An 18,873-nucleotide genomic window follows, 5' to 3' on the forward strand; every position below is an offset into this window, starting at 1 on the left:
GTGACGCCCTTAACCTGTCAGACCTTTGCATATGACAGGGGCTGTTCCTCTTCATTAACAACTTGACTAGACTGGAATCATCCAGGAGATGTAACTCTGGGTCTGTAAAGACATTTCTCAAAGTGCTGAACTGACATGGGAGGACCCACCCTAAATGTGAGCAGCACCATCGCATGGGCTGGGGCCCAGGAGTGAATTCAGAGACTGAGCGGAGCACCAGCAATCCATTCATCTCTCTGCATGCAGACTGCAGATGAGCTGTGACTGCCTCACAGCCCTCACCACCATACTTCCCGTCCATGAGGGACTGTGTTCCTTCTGAAACCGTGAATCAAAATCACCTGTCCTTCCTTAAGTTGACTTCTAGGGGACTTTAACCCAGTAATGAGGGAAGTATGGTATACTGGCTTGAATGAGAATGGCCTGAAATTCCATATGTTTGAATGTCCTCCCAAGATGGCTTTCTCCGTGTGACGCAGAGTTGAGGCCTCTATAAGGCCCTCCACCTCTGTGCTTTAGCTCTCTATTGCTGTGATAAAGCACCAGGACAAAGCAACTTATGGAAGGAAGGGGTTGATTTGTCTTATGGTTTCAGAGGGTTAGAGTCCATGATGGCGGAGCAAAGGAACAGCAGAGAGCTCACATCCTGATTCACAACCACCAGGCAGAGCAAGTGCTGGGAAGCACTGGCGGCTTTGAAACCTAGACGCCCACTTCCAGTGACACACCTCCTCCAGCAAGGCCACATATCTTAACTGTCCCCAATAAGTGCCACCCACTGGGGAGTAAGGCTTCTTATCCAAACCACTACACTTAGACAAAAGGCTCTAGACAGTTTTAATCTCCTTTTCTCCAGCCTTACTTTTTGCCCCTGTCCTAGAACAGTCCATGCTATGGCCTTGTGTTACGGTAGAGACTGTGATGCCCTCCATTGCTATAACCAAAATCTTAAAATAAATTAAGAACAGAGTCTTCCTGCAGCTGCCAACAGAAACTTCAGGAACATATGCAGTTTTGTGCGGCTGTGGCACAATGGCGGTGCTCCCTTGGAGAACACTGGGTAACAGGTTCTAGCAGGTGCTTGTCAGCTGGCCTCTAAGAGACCCAGAAAACACCAAGTCACTCCTAGTCAGTATGTTCACAAAACTGCATGAATGGTGGCTGTGCTAGGCTACTGATTTGGTTTTTCAGATTTGAAAAGGTAAAGAAAAGCCAGAGTTTCGAAGTTTGTATAAAGCACAGTAGAACACATACATTGGCATGAAGCAGCACTCACTGCCTTACCCCTGCGTCCTGGGTACACGTGTGGGTAGTATTCATAGTATAGGTCTGGTTGATCCAGATTTCCAAAGGGTTCAAACTCCATCTCAGCATTCTGGAAAAGGCCCAACTTCACCAGCAGCGCCAACCTCACAAACCAGAGCTGAAATGCAGGATAGGACACCCAAGTCAGCCCTGTCCTTGTCGTGGTGGCCTTGTGTGGGGCCCTGCCTCTATATAAGAAAGCCAGAGCTCAGGGCTACGGTTACTGCTGTCCTCCAGTTTACACAGTTCCATGCTTACAAACACACTGCTGAGCTCCACACAGCAGCGTGGGGAATTTCATTAACTGAACCTAATGCAGTAGCTCAAGGTGCGAGCCTGAGCAGCACATCAGCTAAGGAAGAGAAAACATCCCCACTTCCTGCTGGGACCGGGACCAGTGTGGACAGCAGAGAAGTGCAGGGACGGGTGGGTGGGGCACTCAGCCTGGCGGAGGATGGCCCTTCAGAATGGAAGGGCTGACTCTGAGGAGGACCTGCAAGGTCAGGGAAGGGTACGACCATAGGCTTGGAGGGTGGTCTGTGAGGTGTGAGCAAGGTGAGCACCCAAGGCTATAATGCTGATGGCCCAGCAGAGAGAGAGGACTCAGGGTAGAGTGACATCCTCACTGAAGGCTGGTCTTCCCTTACCGACAGGACAGGGGGGTAAGACAAACACAGTGTATGGGCTTTGGTGGAATACCTATCAAACTAAGAACAGAAAATCCTGTCATGAGACCACATGGGGGGCGTTATACTGACCCACAGATGGGGAGAATCCACTGAGCAATGGGGTGGAAGGAAGCTGCCATGGTCAGGACAGTGAGAGGACTGTATCTGAGAAGAGCACACTGGTCAGGACTTTACAAACAAGAGTAGAGGCATGAAAGGATGCTAGACACCATTCCCCCGAGTGTGACTCTAGACACAGGGGCAGGAGGCAGGAGGGCAGCGGGGCTGAGCAAGAAGCCTACCACAGATAGGCCTCTGGAAGCTCTTCTCAGTGGCAGAGAGTGTGAGGGGGAGTCCAGAAGGACTTTCAAGGCTGTTCCTCATTAGAGGAGGTTTCTTCCATGTACATCTCTCCTTTCACATGCCTCGGTTTAGAACAGGTGAGCTCTATGCTTGCTGGAGACAGACTCTCAAGTCTTTTAGGAAGGATTAAACATGTAGTTAATTTGGGAAGGAAGGACCTGTGGAAATCCTCGTTCTGTTCACCTTACATGAAAGGCCACGGTCCCTATATGTCCCCAAATGATGATGAACCAGGTAATACCACAATAGGAGCTCTCACCTGCAAGGAGTCTGTGGTGTGGCTGGTGGGCAGCCCATTCTTGCCATAGCCTTGTCCGTGGGCTGTGAGCAGGCGTCCACACAGGTCGACTGCTGCCCTCCAGTTCCTGCAGCTCTGTAAGAAAAGGAGCAGGCAGTGTTAGCTGCATGGCGCACACACACATGTGCACACACACACGCGCGCACACACACATGCATGCACACACATACACACACTTTCTTGCTTTGTGGGAGCAATGCCATCCAGACCTTAGCAACCAGGGCAAGGGCATCTGGCTAGCTGGTGCAGAAGTTAGTAGTGTCACTTGATGACATGGCCACTGTGACTTGGCAGTAAGAGGTACAAGGAGCAGGTGCTTTGAGACAGTCAGACCCCAACAGTAAAAGTGGATAATGCCTACGACATGGGGAGGTCTTACTGGACAGCTCCCCAATTCCTAATAAGACTGACTTCCTCTGCAGCAGAAAGGGCTATGATTTCTGTCGATGTAGAATCAGTTCAATTTTATGTTAAATGTGCCAGATATATTTTTATTGTGTCTGTAGGAGCAGCACAGACTATAAAATATGGCGTCTTATATGTTCAGCACAATTCTACTTCCTCAATAGTCGGTGAACTGGGCGAAGGCAGGACTGCCCACCAACACAGCACATCTCCTTCATCCAGTCAAAACCTGAGGCATGGAAAGGCTGGTAACAAGGGCAACGACTCATTTGCTCAGGCTCTCCCCTGTACAGTAACAAAGGAATCACAAAGTAGTTCTTCAGGACAACATCAGTGTTTCAACCCTTTCAGGAACTAAAAGATCCTCACACATGATTCTCAACACAACCGGCACATGAGTCAGTCAACAAACAGGCTGCCAACAGTTGCTATGGACAAAGTCGTGAATGACCTCGTTACTACTGGGATCTTGCAAGGAGGATGGGCATTCGATGCCTTCCAGGGATGGATGGAACGACCATGTGCATAAGCTTTAACAAGAAGTTTCGTGTGGCCAGATGGTGGTGGTGCACACCTTTAATCCCAGCACTTGGGAGGCAGAGGCAGGCAGATTTCTGAGTTTGAGGCCAGCCTGGTCTATAGAATGAGTTCCAGGACAGCCAGGACTATACAGAGAAACCTGGTCTCAAAACAAACAAACAAACAAACAAACAAACAAACCAACCAACCAACCAAAAAAAAAACCCAAAAAAGAAGTTTAGTGTGTGGGTGAGGTGAGTGTGCACGGCTGGGTGGCCAGACTGAACCTCAGATGTGATGTAGAGAAGAGAAAGGACAAGGAAGGAAGGAACAGGACACTTAGGGATCAGGCAGGGAAAGCAAAGAGAGGGAGCAAGCACCACAAACAATGTCCGGGGTCCCTCCAAAAGGGGCTGCTTGAGGAAGAAGAGCCAGGTCAGCAGGGACAGGCAAAGACAATCCGAGCATGAGTAGGCCTTCTAGGCCTAATCCAAAGGGCTATAGGAAGCCCCTGAGGAATTCAAAGCAGAAGAGCGATTTGAGTTGCCTTTGTCATGGTGCCCCTTCACAGCAATAGAAACCCTAACTTTAAACCAGAACAAAACAGAAACAACAAAAAGTCCCATGAACAAACAAATAACAAGAAAACTCCAAAACCAAAATGAAAGGGCGTGGGCGTCCTGAGATAATGTGCATCTGGGTAAGGCTTAGTTGTTCCTGGTTAAAAAAAAATATCCACATCTTTCTCCATTGAGGATAAGGATTCAGCTTTTCACTGTGACAAATGTCGGAAGGATAAAAATAGAAAACTGGAAAAGTATCGAGATGGCCACACAGGTGAGAGGCCACAGACCCGCCTATTTGGTTATGAAACTGAGACCAGGAGTTAACAGTTGTTGTAGAGTGGCTTTGGGCAGTCCTGGGGGACTCAGCTGTCACAAAACAGCTATGGTGTCTTGTGGACCAGTGCTGGAGCAAGGCTTGCTCACTTGGTAACAATGCACAGTGCCCTCCTCTGTATACAGCAGGCACTTACTAAGCATGTGTCTCACACACTTTCCTTATTCTTGTCATTCTTTGACTGATGGAGCCCACAGCTCAGTCAGGTCCTTTCCTTTATCTGCTTGTAAGCACACAGCTGCATCAGCACAGTGAGCTGCCCAGGGCTAACAAAACCATTAGGGGAAGCATAATTACATCAATTATTCAAAAGAGCTTCACCTGACTCCTACTGGCCACCTCTGAAAAACTGTCTCTGTCTGTCCTGGTCTCTGAACCCGTCCACCCTCCTCAATTGTACCCTGACTTTCTCTAATCAAGCTGGCAGGGCTGGCCCTTCGCAAACGCTCTTGCTCTCCCCTGCCTCCTGCACACATGCTCAGCATGGCTGCACTGACAGGATGGCTGCCCTCAGCTCTTGGGGATGAAAGAACCTTGGGTCTCAATGGTCAGTGGGCACCAGAGACCAATAGTGTCTCACAGTTTCATTCCTGGGGCTCGGATGGAAGTGAGTCTGGTGTGTCTGTGGAAGGCCGAGGACAGCCTTGGGTGTCATTCTTCAGATGTGCTCCATCTTGTTTTCTTGAGGCAGAGTCTTTCACTAATCAAGTAGGCCAGACTGGCTGAGCAGGGAGTTGTGAGGTCCCTCTGCTCTGTCTCTCCAGTGTGGGGATTACAAGTGTGTGATTACAGATTATAAAAGCATGCCTGGTGTCTTAACACGCTCTGGTGATCAGATTCAGGTTCACCTAGTTGCACAGTTAAGTACTTTATTGGCTGACCCCATCACCCAGCCTAGAAAAGTATTCTTTATTGTAACATTTCTCATAAACAGACCTAATTTCTTTCTCCACCTGTTTATTCTCTGTGTAGAGGAAGGCCACTGATTTGTTTGAGCTAATTTTATATCCAGCTACTTTGCTGAAGTTGTCTATCAGGTTTAGGAGTTCTCTGGTGGAATTTTTGGGGGTCAATTAAGTATACTATCATTTCATCTCATAAACAGATATTCAAAGAATTGGGAGCAGACAGTAAACTCATAGCAAAACAAAACAACAAATAAAAGTGTTTACTTATACTAATAAAGAAACACAAATATTATACACACACACACACAGACAGATGCCTTTGTTAGCCTAAGAAATCAGAACAAAGTTTCAAAAAATAAAAGTAGAGCAGTCAATGTAAATGTAATATTCTCTCTGGAAAACAGTGTGCACGAATGGCCTCTTCAGCATTTTCCTCCTGAGACTAACCCTGACGAAAGAGAGAGAAGAAAGAACCACGGTGGTCTGCCCAGGGTGTTTGCTGGCTCCTGGCTACAGAGGCCCTAGCTGGTCTTCATTCTAGGCCTCTGTAAGAGCACTGCGATGAGGCCTCCCACTGGCTTCTATGTACCCAGGGCTTCGAGAGTCCACGGTGGGATTCTTGGGAGCAAAGCACAGCACACTTCCATGCCTGACCTGCTCAGCTTGCTACTCCAACTGACCCCACTATGACCACCACTCACAGGCTGGAAGGACTGTGGTACCTGCTGGAGAACCAAGCAAGACTGAGGAAGCTGCAGGAAGCAGAGGAGAAGGACCAGCTCCGTGAAAAGGGCATGATAGCCAATCCACTGTGTCATGGCTCAAGCAGGCCACCACAGCCTTCCTTGTACTCTGGGAGAGAAGGCTGAACTACGAGGTTGTTGGTGGAGACCCAGACTGGTTCACACTGGTTTAGCACGAGGAGTGGAGGGGAAGGAGAGCAGAATGACAGGAAAACCGAAGGGAGGAGGTGGTGGCGGTGTGGCAGCAAAGTCACTGAGTTCCAGTGAAAGCTCCAACATCACCCAGGACGAGGGCAACTGGACCTGGTCAACAAGCAGCCTCCAAATGGATTCTTTCAATGCTGCCCCATTTTCTTACCACCATTTCACATGTAGCTACCATGTACTGGCCATGGTAGGCTCGTGCCAGCAGAGTTCAGGTGGGGGAGTGTGTTGAAAAGTTTAAGGATTTAGACTGGCAGCCCTCTGTACCCACACAATCTGCAGGGGCAAATCTAACCAATGGATAGTGTTAGGAAACCACTTGTGGGCTGGTTTCATGCGGGACTTCCCCCACACAGCCTACACCTGCACACACACAGTTGAGGCGTCGGAGTTAGAAGGAATGCAGTGGGGACAACTACACTGGGGACTGTGTAAGAAACACACAGACACTATGCAAGGTATGCATGGGATCTGAACTCCCTCAGTTTTGGTACCTCCCTGGGGTTCCTGAAAACCATCTCTGAGGGATACCAAGGGATGACTGTAGCAGATACTGAATTTCCTCATGCTAAGTTTTATTATGCCACATTGTATGTTGGTTTCTGTTTAACACATTAGAAAGTCAATTAGAATTTGTGTGTAGGCAAAAATAGGTACATGAGAAAAATCTGTTCACATATTTTAAAAACAATTCTTATGCAGTAAAGGCTTCTATCTCATTTTATAACCACTCTGTATGGATATCCACCATAAGTAAAACACTTAAATGTGCAATACAATTATTTGTAAGGAATTTACAGATAGGCAGTCCTCCCTAAATGATTAAAAATAGTGAAATGTCTTAAAAACCCCATGGAGCCCACTGTGATTCCATACACTGAGTTGTTTCCCCTCTCTCTCAAACTAGACCTGCTAATAAAAATGGAAAACAACCCAGCATCTTAATTATTTATCTTTTAAGTAAATATAAATTTTCTGGAAGTAGCTTCTTCCCTGGATGAGCGGACTGCAGAAGCATTACCTTGTTGCCAGCCCCTCCCAGCGTAAGGTCCCGACAGAAGCTGACTAGAGACAACTGCTACAACTAGACTACACACGTCATGCATTTAAATCTGAAAAAGCTTACATTAACACGACAGCCAAACCCAGTGAGTCACAAGGTTCCACTTCCTCCTCACCTTAACACACAACAGCCCAGGGCAGCAGCCTGACAGCCCTGCCACCTTCATTCCTCAGGAGTCTCAGGGGCTGTAAGGCATTTGGGAACATGAACTTGTGGTAGAGAGTCAAGGTCCAGGGTTAGATTTGGAACTTGCAGGCAGAAAGGGCTCCTGGTAACTTAGGACCAATCACTAGTTGTGATTTGGATGTCTAGCCTGGGTCAACCAGGCACGAGGGAAACAGGAAGGGATGTTTCCCTCAGACTGCTATTTAAACAGAAAGTCACCAAGAGCTGAGTGAGGAAACCATACACCACACGTTAGTAGATCTAGCTCCCAGCTTCAATTCTCTGCCTCCCCCAGTCTTTATTTACTGACGAGAGAATATAGAATACTCATTTGGCTCAAGTTTACTTTGTGTTCCAGACACTGTCAGGCCCAGGAATATCTTGTCACCAAGGGACCTAAGTATGACTATGGTCATATCTTCTCACTAATCTGCCATTAGATCCTTTGGGAGCCAGCCAGGACAGAGGAGTCACTGCTGAGTGAGAGAGGGATGTCCCATGGGTGTGGAAGAGCCAAAAAGTAGCAAGGGACAAGATCTCTCAAGACCTGTTAACACAGGGGACAACTTGCAAAAGGTGCTGGGAGCATATGGCAGGTGCTAAGTGAGCTGAGTAGATTTCCAACAGAAAAAGCTTACAGTTTGCCTGACTTTCCCATTCATGGCTGAGGTGTCATGTTGTCACATATGAATATAAACCCTCTAGGCAAGCTTGTGTAATTTGCTTTTATTGTTCAATATTGCTTTCAAACTTATCTGTATTGATGAATGTGGCTGTGGCTCATTTATTTCAATTGCTCCAGAGTGTTTAACTGACTGTATATAACATGATTTTCTTTGTTGTTACAAATATGTAACAAATGCACTTTTGTGTGTGCCTGCATGTAGGTGCACATGCCTTTGTGCATGTATGTAGAGGCCAGAGGAGAAAGCTGCGTGTCTTCCTCTATCGCTCTCTGCTTTATTCCCTGGAGAGAGCATCTCTCACTGTACTAGGACCTTGTTTCTTTGGTTTTGCTGGCTGGCCCATCTGGTTCTTACTAAGTGCTACAATTATAGGGATATGCAACTATGCCTGCCTTTTATGTGGGTGCTGGGGATTTGAACCTGGGCTGCATGCTTATACATTACGCACTCTTACTCACTGACCCATCAGCTGTCAACTCTTGTAGTTTTTTTAGCCGTGGCTGTCCTAGAACTTGATTTGCAAACCAGGCTGACTGTAGATACAGAGACCTGTGCCTCCCTCTGCCTCCCCAGTACTGAGACTGAAGACGTTCCCCACTATACCTGGTTGTAGAAATATTTTTGGCATATCTTTCTATACCTGCACAAGGAGGTTTTTACTGTTTGCTGATTTGTTTGTTTTGAGATATTCTTGAGTGTGGTCAGGCCTAGAAGCAACCCTCCTGCTTCCACCTGGAGGGCTGGGTTTTTAGGTGCTCTTTTCTTTTTGCCTTGCCTTTTGTGAAATCCTGTTTATTGTCAATTATAATCCCTTAGGCCTTTGCTCTTTTTTCTGTGGTGTTGAAGACAAGCTCAGAGCTTTGTGCATGCTAAGCCAGTGCTCTGCACTAAGCTATGACCCTATCCTTTTTGCGGGAACTTCTGAGTGTATTCTGGATCTCTAAGACAGGCCCTTAGCCTTGGTACACAGCTGAGGCTGGCCTAGAACTTTGCATCCTTCTGCTTCCATCTGCCAATTCCCTGCTGGGGTAGCAGGTGTGAGCCACCACACCTGGTCTTCTAAGTTGTTTTTCAAAGCCTAATACTAGAAGTAGGGTGAAAGGTTATAAAACATCCATGTGAAAGCTGATTTTTATGTCAACTTGATACATACTATAGCCATTTAGAGAGGCAACCTTAATTGAGAAAACGTTCCTTGCCTTACAACTGGCCAGTGGGGAGACCTGTAGTGCATTTTCTTGATTGATGTGGGTGAACCGAGCTCAAAGTAGGTGCAGTGCCACCTCTTGGCTGATGGTCCTGGGACCTATAAGAAAGCAGGCTGAGCAAGCCATGGGGAGCAAGCCAGTAAGCAGCACCCTCCCCCCCCCCCCCCCCCCCCCCCCGTGGCCTCTGCATCAGCTCCTGCCTCCAGGTTCCTGCTTGAACCCAGTGGACTTGAACCCAGGATGTTTAAGCCAAATCAACCCTTTCTTCCTCAAGCTTCTTTTGGTCATGAAGTTTCACCACAGCAGTAGACACCTAACTAAGACAACCCTGTCCGTAGCTGCTCTCAGTCTGTTCTGGGGCAGCTTTATGGACTCCTTGTTCCAGCTACAGGCTGTGCTGCTGAGCTCTGCTAAGCTGCCGGGCTCGGGATGCTCCTGTTCTGTTTATGCCTCTGTGACCTCTGCTGGAGATGAGCACTTCCATATTTCCTTGCTACCTGACTTCCTGGAGCCTCTTCATGTCTTTTATCTCTCTCCTTACCAGCCTATTTCTTCATCTTAGTCTGAGAAGTTCTTTTTATATCTTGAATGCAGGTCTTCTGTCATTTCTGTATATTCAACGTTTTGGATTTATTCAGTCTTTTTCAATGTTTTCCTTCAGGGTTCAGGTTTTGGGTGGTGTTTGTGGTGTTGGAACTGACCCCATACACACTGGGCAATCACTCCACCACTGAGCTACCCTCCCTGCCAGCACTGCTTCTTGTGAGCACTCCCCTACCTTTCGCTATTTGAAATGGTAATTATTTTCTTAGTGGGTTTTTTTTGCTATTCTCAACATTTTCTACCTTCTTATTTCCATTTTGTTTTCAATGTTAGATATTGGAAATGTCTGGTAAAGAAATATTTTTTGGGCTGGTGAGATGGCTCAGTGGGTAAGAGCACCTGACTGCTTCCGAAGGTCAGGAGTTCAAATCCCAGCAACCACATGGTAGCTCACAACCATCCATAACGAGATTTGACTCCCTCTTCTGGAGTGTCTGAGGGCAGCTACAGTGTACTTACATATAATAAATAAATAAATCTTTAAAAAAAAAGAAATATTTTTTAAAATTAGAATTTGAAGTATGCCACATAATACATTAGGCTCCAAGAACTCTTATATCTTATAGAAAGTCTATCTCTACTGGATAGGCCATGCAGCGCTCTGACGACCTTAGTTTGGAAGGAGAAAAATTTCTAAATTTAAATAGGTATTACTTTTTAAGAAGTAGGAAATAAGACAAGACTCTGAAAACTGAGCCCAGGCACTCTGACTTCCAGTGTTAGGACAAATGGCCCGGCGTGAAGTATCCGAGTGATTAGAGTAGGTGCACAGCTCGCCCACACGACTCAACAGCATTCACTCTGCACACAACACCATGCGAGTGAGTAAAATGGCCTTCTCTCCGGGCAGTGACATTTGCTTCTCCATACATTACAGGCTTAGAGCACTGGCGATGTGACTTAGGACACTGAGGATGTGATGGCAGGGAATCTTAGGCCGCAATGAACACCATGGCCTTTCTATACACACACCCGTCCTGAAGAGGATGCCTGGTCAGGTTCCTGCAGTGGGATCTCCAATGGCCTTGAGCATTTTCAGTGTATGGGAGAAAGATAAAAGCATGTATTAATATAAGGAATAACTACAGATGGTAGAAACACACCAGGCAGATGGATTATAATCAGTACAGGGCCCGTGTGTACTTTAGAGATGAACTGGGAAATGAAGCCTGTCCATCATCAAGTCAGGCTTGCTTTTTTGGTTTTCTTTTTAAAGTCCAAATTGAAGAAGGGGAACAGCCACCCCTTACCATGGAAAGGCCTGCTTGCTGACCAGCTCACGGGGGCTGCAGAGATGGTCACCTACAATCTCACTAGCAAGGACAGAAGAGCAGTCACTTAAAGCAGCTGTCCTTGCTTTTTTTTAAAACCAGTATCTTGCCTTTTTTGTCCAACAAAGTCTTATTTTCTTAAAAATCTTGCTGCATACTGCAGACTGGTCTCAAACTCATAATCCTCTCACCTCAGCCCGAGACTGCTGGGATCACAGGAAGCTGCCGACGACACGCAGAGCTACAGAAAGCTTTCAATCACAGGAGTAACCTCAGAGTCACTTCAGTAAGAGAACCAATGGGACAGTAGATTGACATTTACTGAAAATTAAACCCTAACTGTTCTGTATATAACACACCTCAGCACGTGAGTCACTGACCTTTCTGAGAACACATCAGTAGTGTAGTGAAAGACACCGAGCCGAATAGTAGGTCTGGGGGCACACTGGTGTTGGTGACTCAGGGTTGGGCTGATAAATGCCTGCCTCGGTGACAGCTGCCTGCTTCTGTTACGGAACAAGGCCTCCACTGGGGTCCAGTACTCTTCCAGGTCATCGAGTGAAGACCTGTGTGCTTGTTTCTGGTGACCACACAATTGTTCTAGCACAACAGCAGAGAGGGGGAGGGATGGACGGTTTGGCCTCTCAGACTCTGGAAGGATCTCTCAGTCCTTTCAAGGGGAATAGCTGGGACTCTTCCCTGGGCACAAAAGACCCAAGGGATTCCTCATGGTGACTGGACTCAGGGAACTGCTATCCAGCTCTGAACAAGCAGCAATGTGTGAAGGCACAGTGAAGAGAGAGAAGAAACAAGCCAATATTCATTACCAGGGTCAGGAAAGCTGGGTTGTCTCTCAGGGCTGAAGATGCTGATGAAGAGCCCCTCAGGCCAGTGAGTCTAGGATGTGAAGTTTTTAAAAAACAGTATCACATCTCTAAATCAGAGTCCACTTTACAAGTGACTGTGAAAGTAGACCTTCAGAGAGTGAGGGCCAGCCAGAAAAGCCTGATATGTGTTTGCTGAATAAACACATATAAACTGGAAAACCTAATATGGAATTTGTTTCAAGTCCATCAGACACAGACACACAGATACACATGCAGGGACACACAAATACATACACAGACATACAAACAGATATATACACAGACAAATTGATATGCATACAGACACAAAGAAAGACAGATACATAGACACACAGAAAGACAGACACACATCTCACTGCTGGATATAGCCCAGTTCTAGTCATTACTCTGTAAAGTACCCCAGTGCACATAGTCAGTGGTTCAGAAATACTATGTCCTGTGGCAGGAAATGACATATGTCCACAGAAAGCATGGTTTTCAGGGGCTGTGCAGTACCTAGTCAATACTGGGACACTTAGGACATTGCCTTAGGCTCTTGTCTTCTTCTTCTTCTTTTTAAAGATTTATTTATGATTTTTATGTAAGTACACTGTAGCTGTCTTCAGACACACCAGAAGAGGGCTTTAGATCTCATAACGGTTGGTTATGAGCCACCATGTGGTTGCTGAGATTTGAACTCAGGACCTTCGGAAGAGGAGTCAGTGTTCTTAACCACTGAGCCATCTCTCCAGCCCGGTTCTTGTCTTCTAATCTGCAAAGTGTGGACTTTTGGGTGGGAAAAATTCCCCCAAACATGCTCCTCCCTACTTTTGGGGAAAGGTTTATTTAGTGTCATGGTTTTGAATTACAGTTCATCATAGTGAAAAAAGGGAAGTAGGGTGACTTTGTCCTTTGTGTTAGAGGTCTCCCTCCCTGCCACGCACTCGGAGTCAGCTTGACAAGCCGAGAGGCCTAAAAGCCACTCACGAGGCAAAGCGTTTCACAGAAACTCACCTCCTGGAGACTGGCATTCTCTCTAACCCATACATTAATATTCCATTCCCGAGTTAGTCTGGTGTATGGATCCACGTGCTCTCTTTTAGTATTATCTTATTATAAGTGCCTTTTAAAATTAAATTCTGACATAGCTAAAGCCTTTGCCAGTGTTCCAACAGTCCTAGAAAGTCCTTGAGCAGACCATGGGCTTGGAATTCAGTAAGAATGTTGTCTATTCAGTGACATTCAGAATTGCCTCTGGTATTACACTATCACTTTGAATAAAAGCTAAGTCACTGCCCTACACAGGAATTTACCATCATCTAGGAAGAAGGAAGTTTGAAGCTGGGTGTGGTGGCGCACGCCTTTAATCCCAGCACTCGGGAGGCAGAGGCAGGTGGATCTCTGAGTTCGAGGCCAGCCTGGTCTACAAAGTGAGTTCCAGGACAGCCAGGGTTATACAGAGAAACCCTGTCTCGAAAAACAAAACAAAAAAAACAAAACAAAACAAAAGACTATGTCTTAAGAAGGAAGTTTGAGACCTAAAGAGGAACCAGAATAGATACTTAGAACTATAGATAGCTAAGTTGCATCCATACACACATATTTACAATGGCCTAGGGGAAAGGTGGACTATACAATAGACTAAAATAGGAACTATGGCAAGGGCACAAAGCCCTTGACCCTGGCTTCTAAGATTAAGTGAATCTTAGGTGGAGCTCTTGTTGATCCCAGTTGTTGAATTCTATCCCAGGTGGTTCCTGTTAGACCTTCTGTGTTTGCATTCCTCTGTTTTATGTAAGAATCCAGTAACCTCTTTGTACCTTGTGGGTGTGTCACCCAACTTCCCTATTTTCTTCTGTATAAAGTATAAAAAGTTTGATGCTCGACTTGACAAATTACATTCAGATTCTACACAACCTCTCCTGTGTGCATCTGTCTGTCATTCCATCCGACGCTTTGCCCACCTGCCCCAGAGACCCGTTCCACGCAGACAAAGGGATCCAGAGGGTCTGCGGCACCTCCCTTATTTTGCTGATTAGGAAGCAGTCAGTTTTTAAAAACAAAAATAACCCTCCCAAGTCCTAAAACAGCTTTTGAGACAGGGTCTCCTGTTGCCTAGGTTGGCCTTGAACTCACTGTGTAGCTCAGGATGATCTTGAACTCTGATCTTCTTGCCTCCACCTCTTCAGTGCTGGCACTGTGAATGTGCACCACAACATCTGCCTGGCCTCAGTTTTCTAGTTTTTTTTTTTTTTTTAATGAAAAGCTCATACACTTCCCCTCTTTTTATTAGCACAAAAGATACAAAAGTGAGCCTTCCACACAGAGAATGGTCATGGTGGAAGTGCTCTGCCCTAGGCTGGCCTGCTGCCTTCCATGGCCATATCCTCTTGAGGCCCCTCTGGTCATGCTCAGGGTCTGGAGGCAGCAGGGGCATACGCATCATCTGTCCTTCTATGTGAGCTTCACACCAATCTGTGGTGGTCTGCATGAGAATAGGCTCATAGGCTCATACATTTGAATGTTTGGGCCTTGGTTTGTGGAACTGTTTGGGAAGGATTAGGAGGTGTGGCCTTACTTAAACAGGAGTGTTACTGAGCAGGACTTTGATGTTTCAAACACCCATGGCATTCTCAGTGTGCTCTGCTTCCTTCTCAAAGTCCTTGCTCCAGCTGTCTGCCACTGACTACCCCATTCTACCATTATCAAGTCTTACCCCTCAGGACCAGCAAGCCCCACACATAGTCTCCTTCTATAAAGGAGTTTTATCATAGCAATAGAAGAGTAACTAAAGTCAGTCAGTCAGTCAGTCAGTTTCAGTTTCAGTCTCTCTCTCTCTGTCTGCTACACAGGCCACCCTCATCTCAAACTAGTGATGTCCTATATACTGGAGGCATGTGACCACTTTGCCTGGCTTATTCTTCATTTCTCTTTCCAAAACATACTATTTATTTATTTATTTATTATGCATATATGTATGTATATATGTATGTGGGTGGGTGTGAATGTCATGTATATATCTGGATGTTGAAGCCAACATAGAAATTGGTTCTCACCGGGCATGGTGGCACACACCTTTAATCCCAGCACTTGGGAGGCAGAGGCAGACGGATTTCTGAGTTCGAGGCCAGCCTGGTCTACAAAGTGAGTTCCAGGACAGCCAGGGCTACACAGAGAAACCCTGTCTCAAAAAACCGGGAAAAAAAAAAAAAAAAAAAGAAACTGGTTCTCTTCTTCCACCATATGGGGAATCAAATTCACATTATCAAATGTAGCAATGAGTCTTTACCCACTGATTCATCTTATTAGTCCTTCTTCCATTTTTTTCAAACCAGTATTCTGACTCTACTGTTTCAGCTTCCTTCCCAGAGCCAATTCTCTATAGTTCTCTATACACCATCTGTGTGCAGATTCTGTCAATGAAATAGCCGTTTCCTGACTGTCAGGGTGCTTACTGGTTTTCATGGTTTTGCTGCACCTGAAGACAGACTTGCCCACTGACACTGAAGTCACTATTGTCTGGGGATAGAGGGCTCAGAAAGGCTCAGTGTATTGTCAAAACACTGGCTTTTTTTTTTTTTTTTGGGTGTGTGCATGAGTAAGATCAAAAAGGTTTTCTGGGCAAACGAGCAGAGATAAAAGGAAGATAAAAAATACACCAAAGGCTAGGAAGCAAACCTTTGGGTGACAGGAGCAAATTTTAGTTATTTTTCCTTTGGGCATTGTAGGGCACAGGTGTCATATGTGCAGCTAAGAAGACACCGGGATATAAACTGCTGCAGAGGCAGCGGGGTGGGAATCAGGCACCAAGAGTGGAAGTCCTGGCTGATGCCACCACAGAGGATGTCTTGGCATAGCTGTCTGAAAGGCCTTATTGTCTATGCTCTGGAACAAGGTTTACATTGCTAGTTGTGGCTCAGTTACAGAGACAGCCTGACTCCTTCTAAACCATGGAAGACAGATGTCAAAAATATTATTATGTAGGGGCTGGAGAGATGGTTCGGAAGTTAAGAGCAATGGTTGCTCTTCTAGAACACCTGGGTTTGAATCCCAGCACTCACATGGTAGCTAACAACTACTTCAGTCCCAGGTTACAGGATGTGGTCTCTACTCTGTGGAGGGACTGTGGACACACATGATACACAGACATGCATGCAGGCAAAACACCCATACATACATGCAAACTTACATTTTATAAATAATACATTTTTTTAAAATGAAAAAAGATCCTTCATGTGGCTTGGGCATCTGGATTCAAGACAACCTGTCAATGAAGGAGAAAATCCACACACGGCTCTGTTAAGATTAGACATCTACTATCCCTGAGTTGTGACTCAGGGCACCTCTCAAACTCTTGTCACCTCTGCCAGGTAAGGACATGTGAGGTTTACTTGCCTTTCACATCTGCGTTGAATGTGGACCTGATGCCAGTCTGAGACTGGGGCTTATCTCACTCTGCACTGCACCGTCAACTGCTCAAGCAGCTAAGGCTTTCTTACCTGATGTGAAAGGTGTAACCCCAGCCTGGCCAGCTGACACTCCACAATGGGTGTCTCCAACATAAACTCAGAAAGCTTTTTTGTTTTTAGTTCATATGCTAACCTTCACCTGACATAAAAACTTTTTATATTTCATTTTCTTTAGGTATTTTGTGTGTTTATGTGTGTGCGTGGATGCACGTGGAAGTCAGAGGATAATTTTCTCTCTTTCCTCCTTGTCAGACTTGGGGATTAAACTCAGGTCCCTGGCCTTTACCCTCTGCGCCTTCTCACCTGCTTCCTTTACCTTATTTAGATGATCTGCAGTTAATCCTTAATAAAAAGTGTAAGCCTCAAATGGTATATCTTTCAGACCTACTCAAATAGTATACCTTTAGGTCCTAAAACTTGCTTGAAACAAAAAACTAGTTATGACAGGGGAAAAACAAAAACAAGCAAAATAAACCCAAACCCAAGACTCAACTCCTGAAAAAAATGAGTGGTATAAGCAGAAAACCCAGTGAATCCCTGTCTGCTCATCACAGTCAGGAGAGTGACTGAGCAGTCAGGGAACGGTTGGACCTCCCTTTGCTTTAGCCCAACATGGCTTCCCAGATCCCTTCCACAAGGCATGCCCACTGACCGTGCTCAGACGTGGACACCATGGGGTGTAAGGCTACCAATTGCGAGCATTCCTTTATCAGAAGGAATTCTGCCCGAGGATTCCTACAGGAGACATGTATGATCAACTTCTAGGGCTTTCCCTAATAATCCAGAGGAAACTGGTTACACTGCTGAAGTTCTCCCACAACCCTAAAAATCACTGGAACAACGTCAGCCAGTGTAGTGCTGATGATGCAGAACTAGCAGATTAGAGAGACCCGTTTGAAATTTGAAAGTGTTCAGGAATTCTCCAGTTAAACAGTAAGCCTAGACTAAATGGAGGACATTTGAAATGACCATCAAGGCAAGAAGAGGGTGAGGAGGGTCCCTTGAGCCTGTGAAAATGAGGCCAGTCTAGGTGACACGGTGAGACTATCTCAAAAAATACAAATGAACAAACAAACACACAAACTGTCTGTATTTGTTCTAGAAATGGGAGTCTGCTACCTGGCTGCCTGCAGCCCTCTGATTGTTCACAGTAACCAACTGAACTTCAGATGATCAGCAGCTGGCGCAGTGCTCCTGCTTCCCAGGACTGGCATCAAACAGAACAAGGCTTGCTCTGCAGCAGCTTCTTGCGCTGTATTCAGAGCAATTAACTTCCAGGGAAGGACCTAGAAGGAAGCCGGGCTTATCAAAGACATGCTGAAATCAGTGTGTGGTTACTTACAATGAGCTGCTTCAGCCCCACAAAGGACTGCTCCACTGAGCTGGCATTTAAGACCTGTCTCTTTGCTGCAGCCTTCTCACCCAGGAAGCGAAGCATCAAGTCTTTAACTGCATCTCCCTGGAAAGAATGTGGGAGAGAGAGGCAGAGATAATGAAATGTTTACAGCTTTGCACAAGAAAACTGCAATCAGTCAGAAGCTAAGCCATAACTTCTAGAAGATTCCTAGTTTTACAACTAATCTTTATTTTGAGAAGAAAGCAGTATATCACCACCACATCAGGTTTTCTGTAGAGCCCACAGCCTGTCAAGGACAGAGACTTTCAGCACAGGAGAGAGCCCCCATCCATGTGGGAGACCAAACAGGCTTGTGTCGCTCCAGCTCCTCAAGCTTCCTGGGATGCCGTGTGTGTGACATTACCTCCACCAGCATGCTGGTGGCTCCTTCACTAGCCAAGCCCAACAATATGATCAGGACTCTTGTCACTGTCTTGTACCCAGGGTTCTGGGCCTGCTGGAGTTGGAGGATGTACTTTAAAACTGTCTCTGCTCTGGGCCACTTTTTGCCTCCTAACTTTATTCTTTTTGCTATGCCCATCTAGAAGCAAGATGGAAGACATTAAGTGTTACTTCAGCCATTATACTTCCTTTAAAAGGGAAGTCACAGGCGAGCAGGGGAGGAGGAAAGGCCCATGTGAGCCGTGGGGAGAAAGGTCCTAAGGGCCTGGAGTGATGGGAGCAATATAATGGACATGAAGCATAGGGCATGACAAATGATGAGGTCACAAGCTCCTGATTCTCTAAGGCTACATGAATGAGGTGGTTGATATACCAAGTCAGTGACAAATGAGGACAAGCATTCACTCTGCTCACACCAAGAAGTTGTGACAGTGCAGAGAGAGCACTGTGCT

General features: G+C 46.1%; 1 protein-coding gene across 13 annotated transcripts in view; it reads right to left on the reverse strand.

The window, feature by feature from the left end:
- The window catches only part of Trappc12 (trafficking protein particle complex 12), a 59,866-nt gene that overhangs the window by 29,148 nt on the left and 11,845 nt on the right, over positions 1–18,873 (reverse strand). For 10 of the 13 annotated variants that reach the window (XR_003950032.1, NR_165042.1, XM_006515059.2 and 7 more), the window contains exons 3-5: positions 17,966–18,082; positions 2,596–2,709; positions 1,285–1,423 (exon numbers count right to left, since the gene is read on the reverse strand). Coding sequence is in view for 9 of the 13 variants with exons in the window: in XM_006515059.2 (XP_006515122.1) it covers positions 1,285–1,423; positions 2,596–2,709; positions 17,966–18,082 (370 nt within the window). In the remaining 4 variants the exon portion in view is untranslated. Of the gene's footprint in view, positions 1–1,284; positions 1,424–2,595; positions 2,710–9,426; positions 9,534–11,010; positions 12,207–14,395; positions 16,419–17,965; positions 18,083–18,873 lie in introns of those variants that run through there. The other 3 variants (XR_003950034.1, XR_001780444.2, XM_006515061.4) reach the window with 2 other exon arrangements.

This window comes from Mus musculus, chromosome 12 (assembly GCF_000001635.26).
Source record: "Mus musculus strain C57BL/6J chromosome 12, GRCm38.p6 C57BL/6J".
Taxonomy (NCBI): domain Eukaryota; kingdom Metazoa; phylum Chordata; class Mammalia; order Rodentia; family Muridae; genus Mus; species Mus musculus.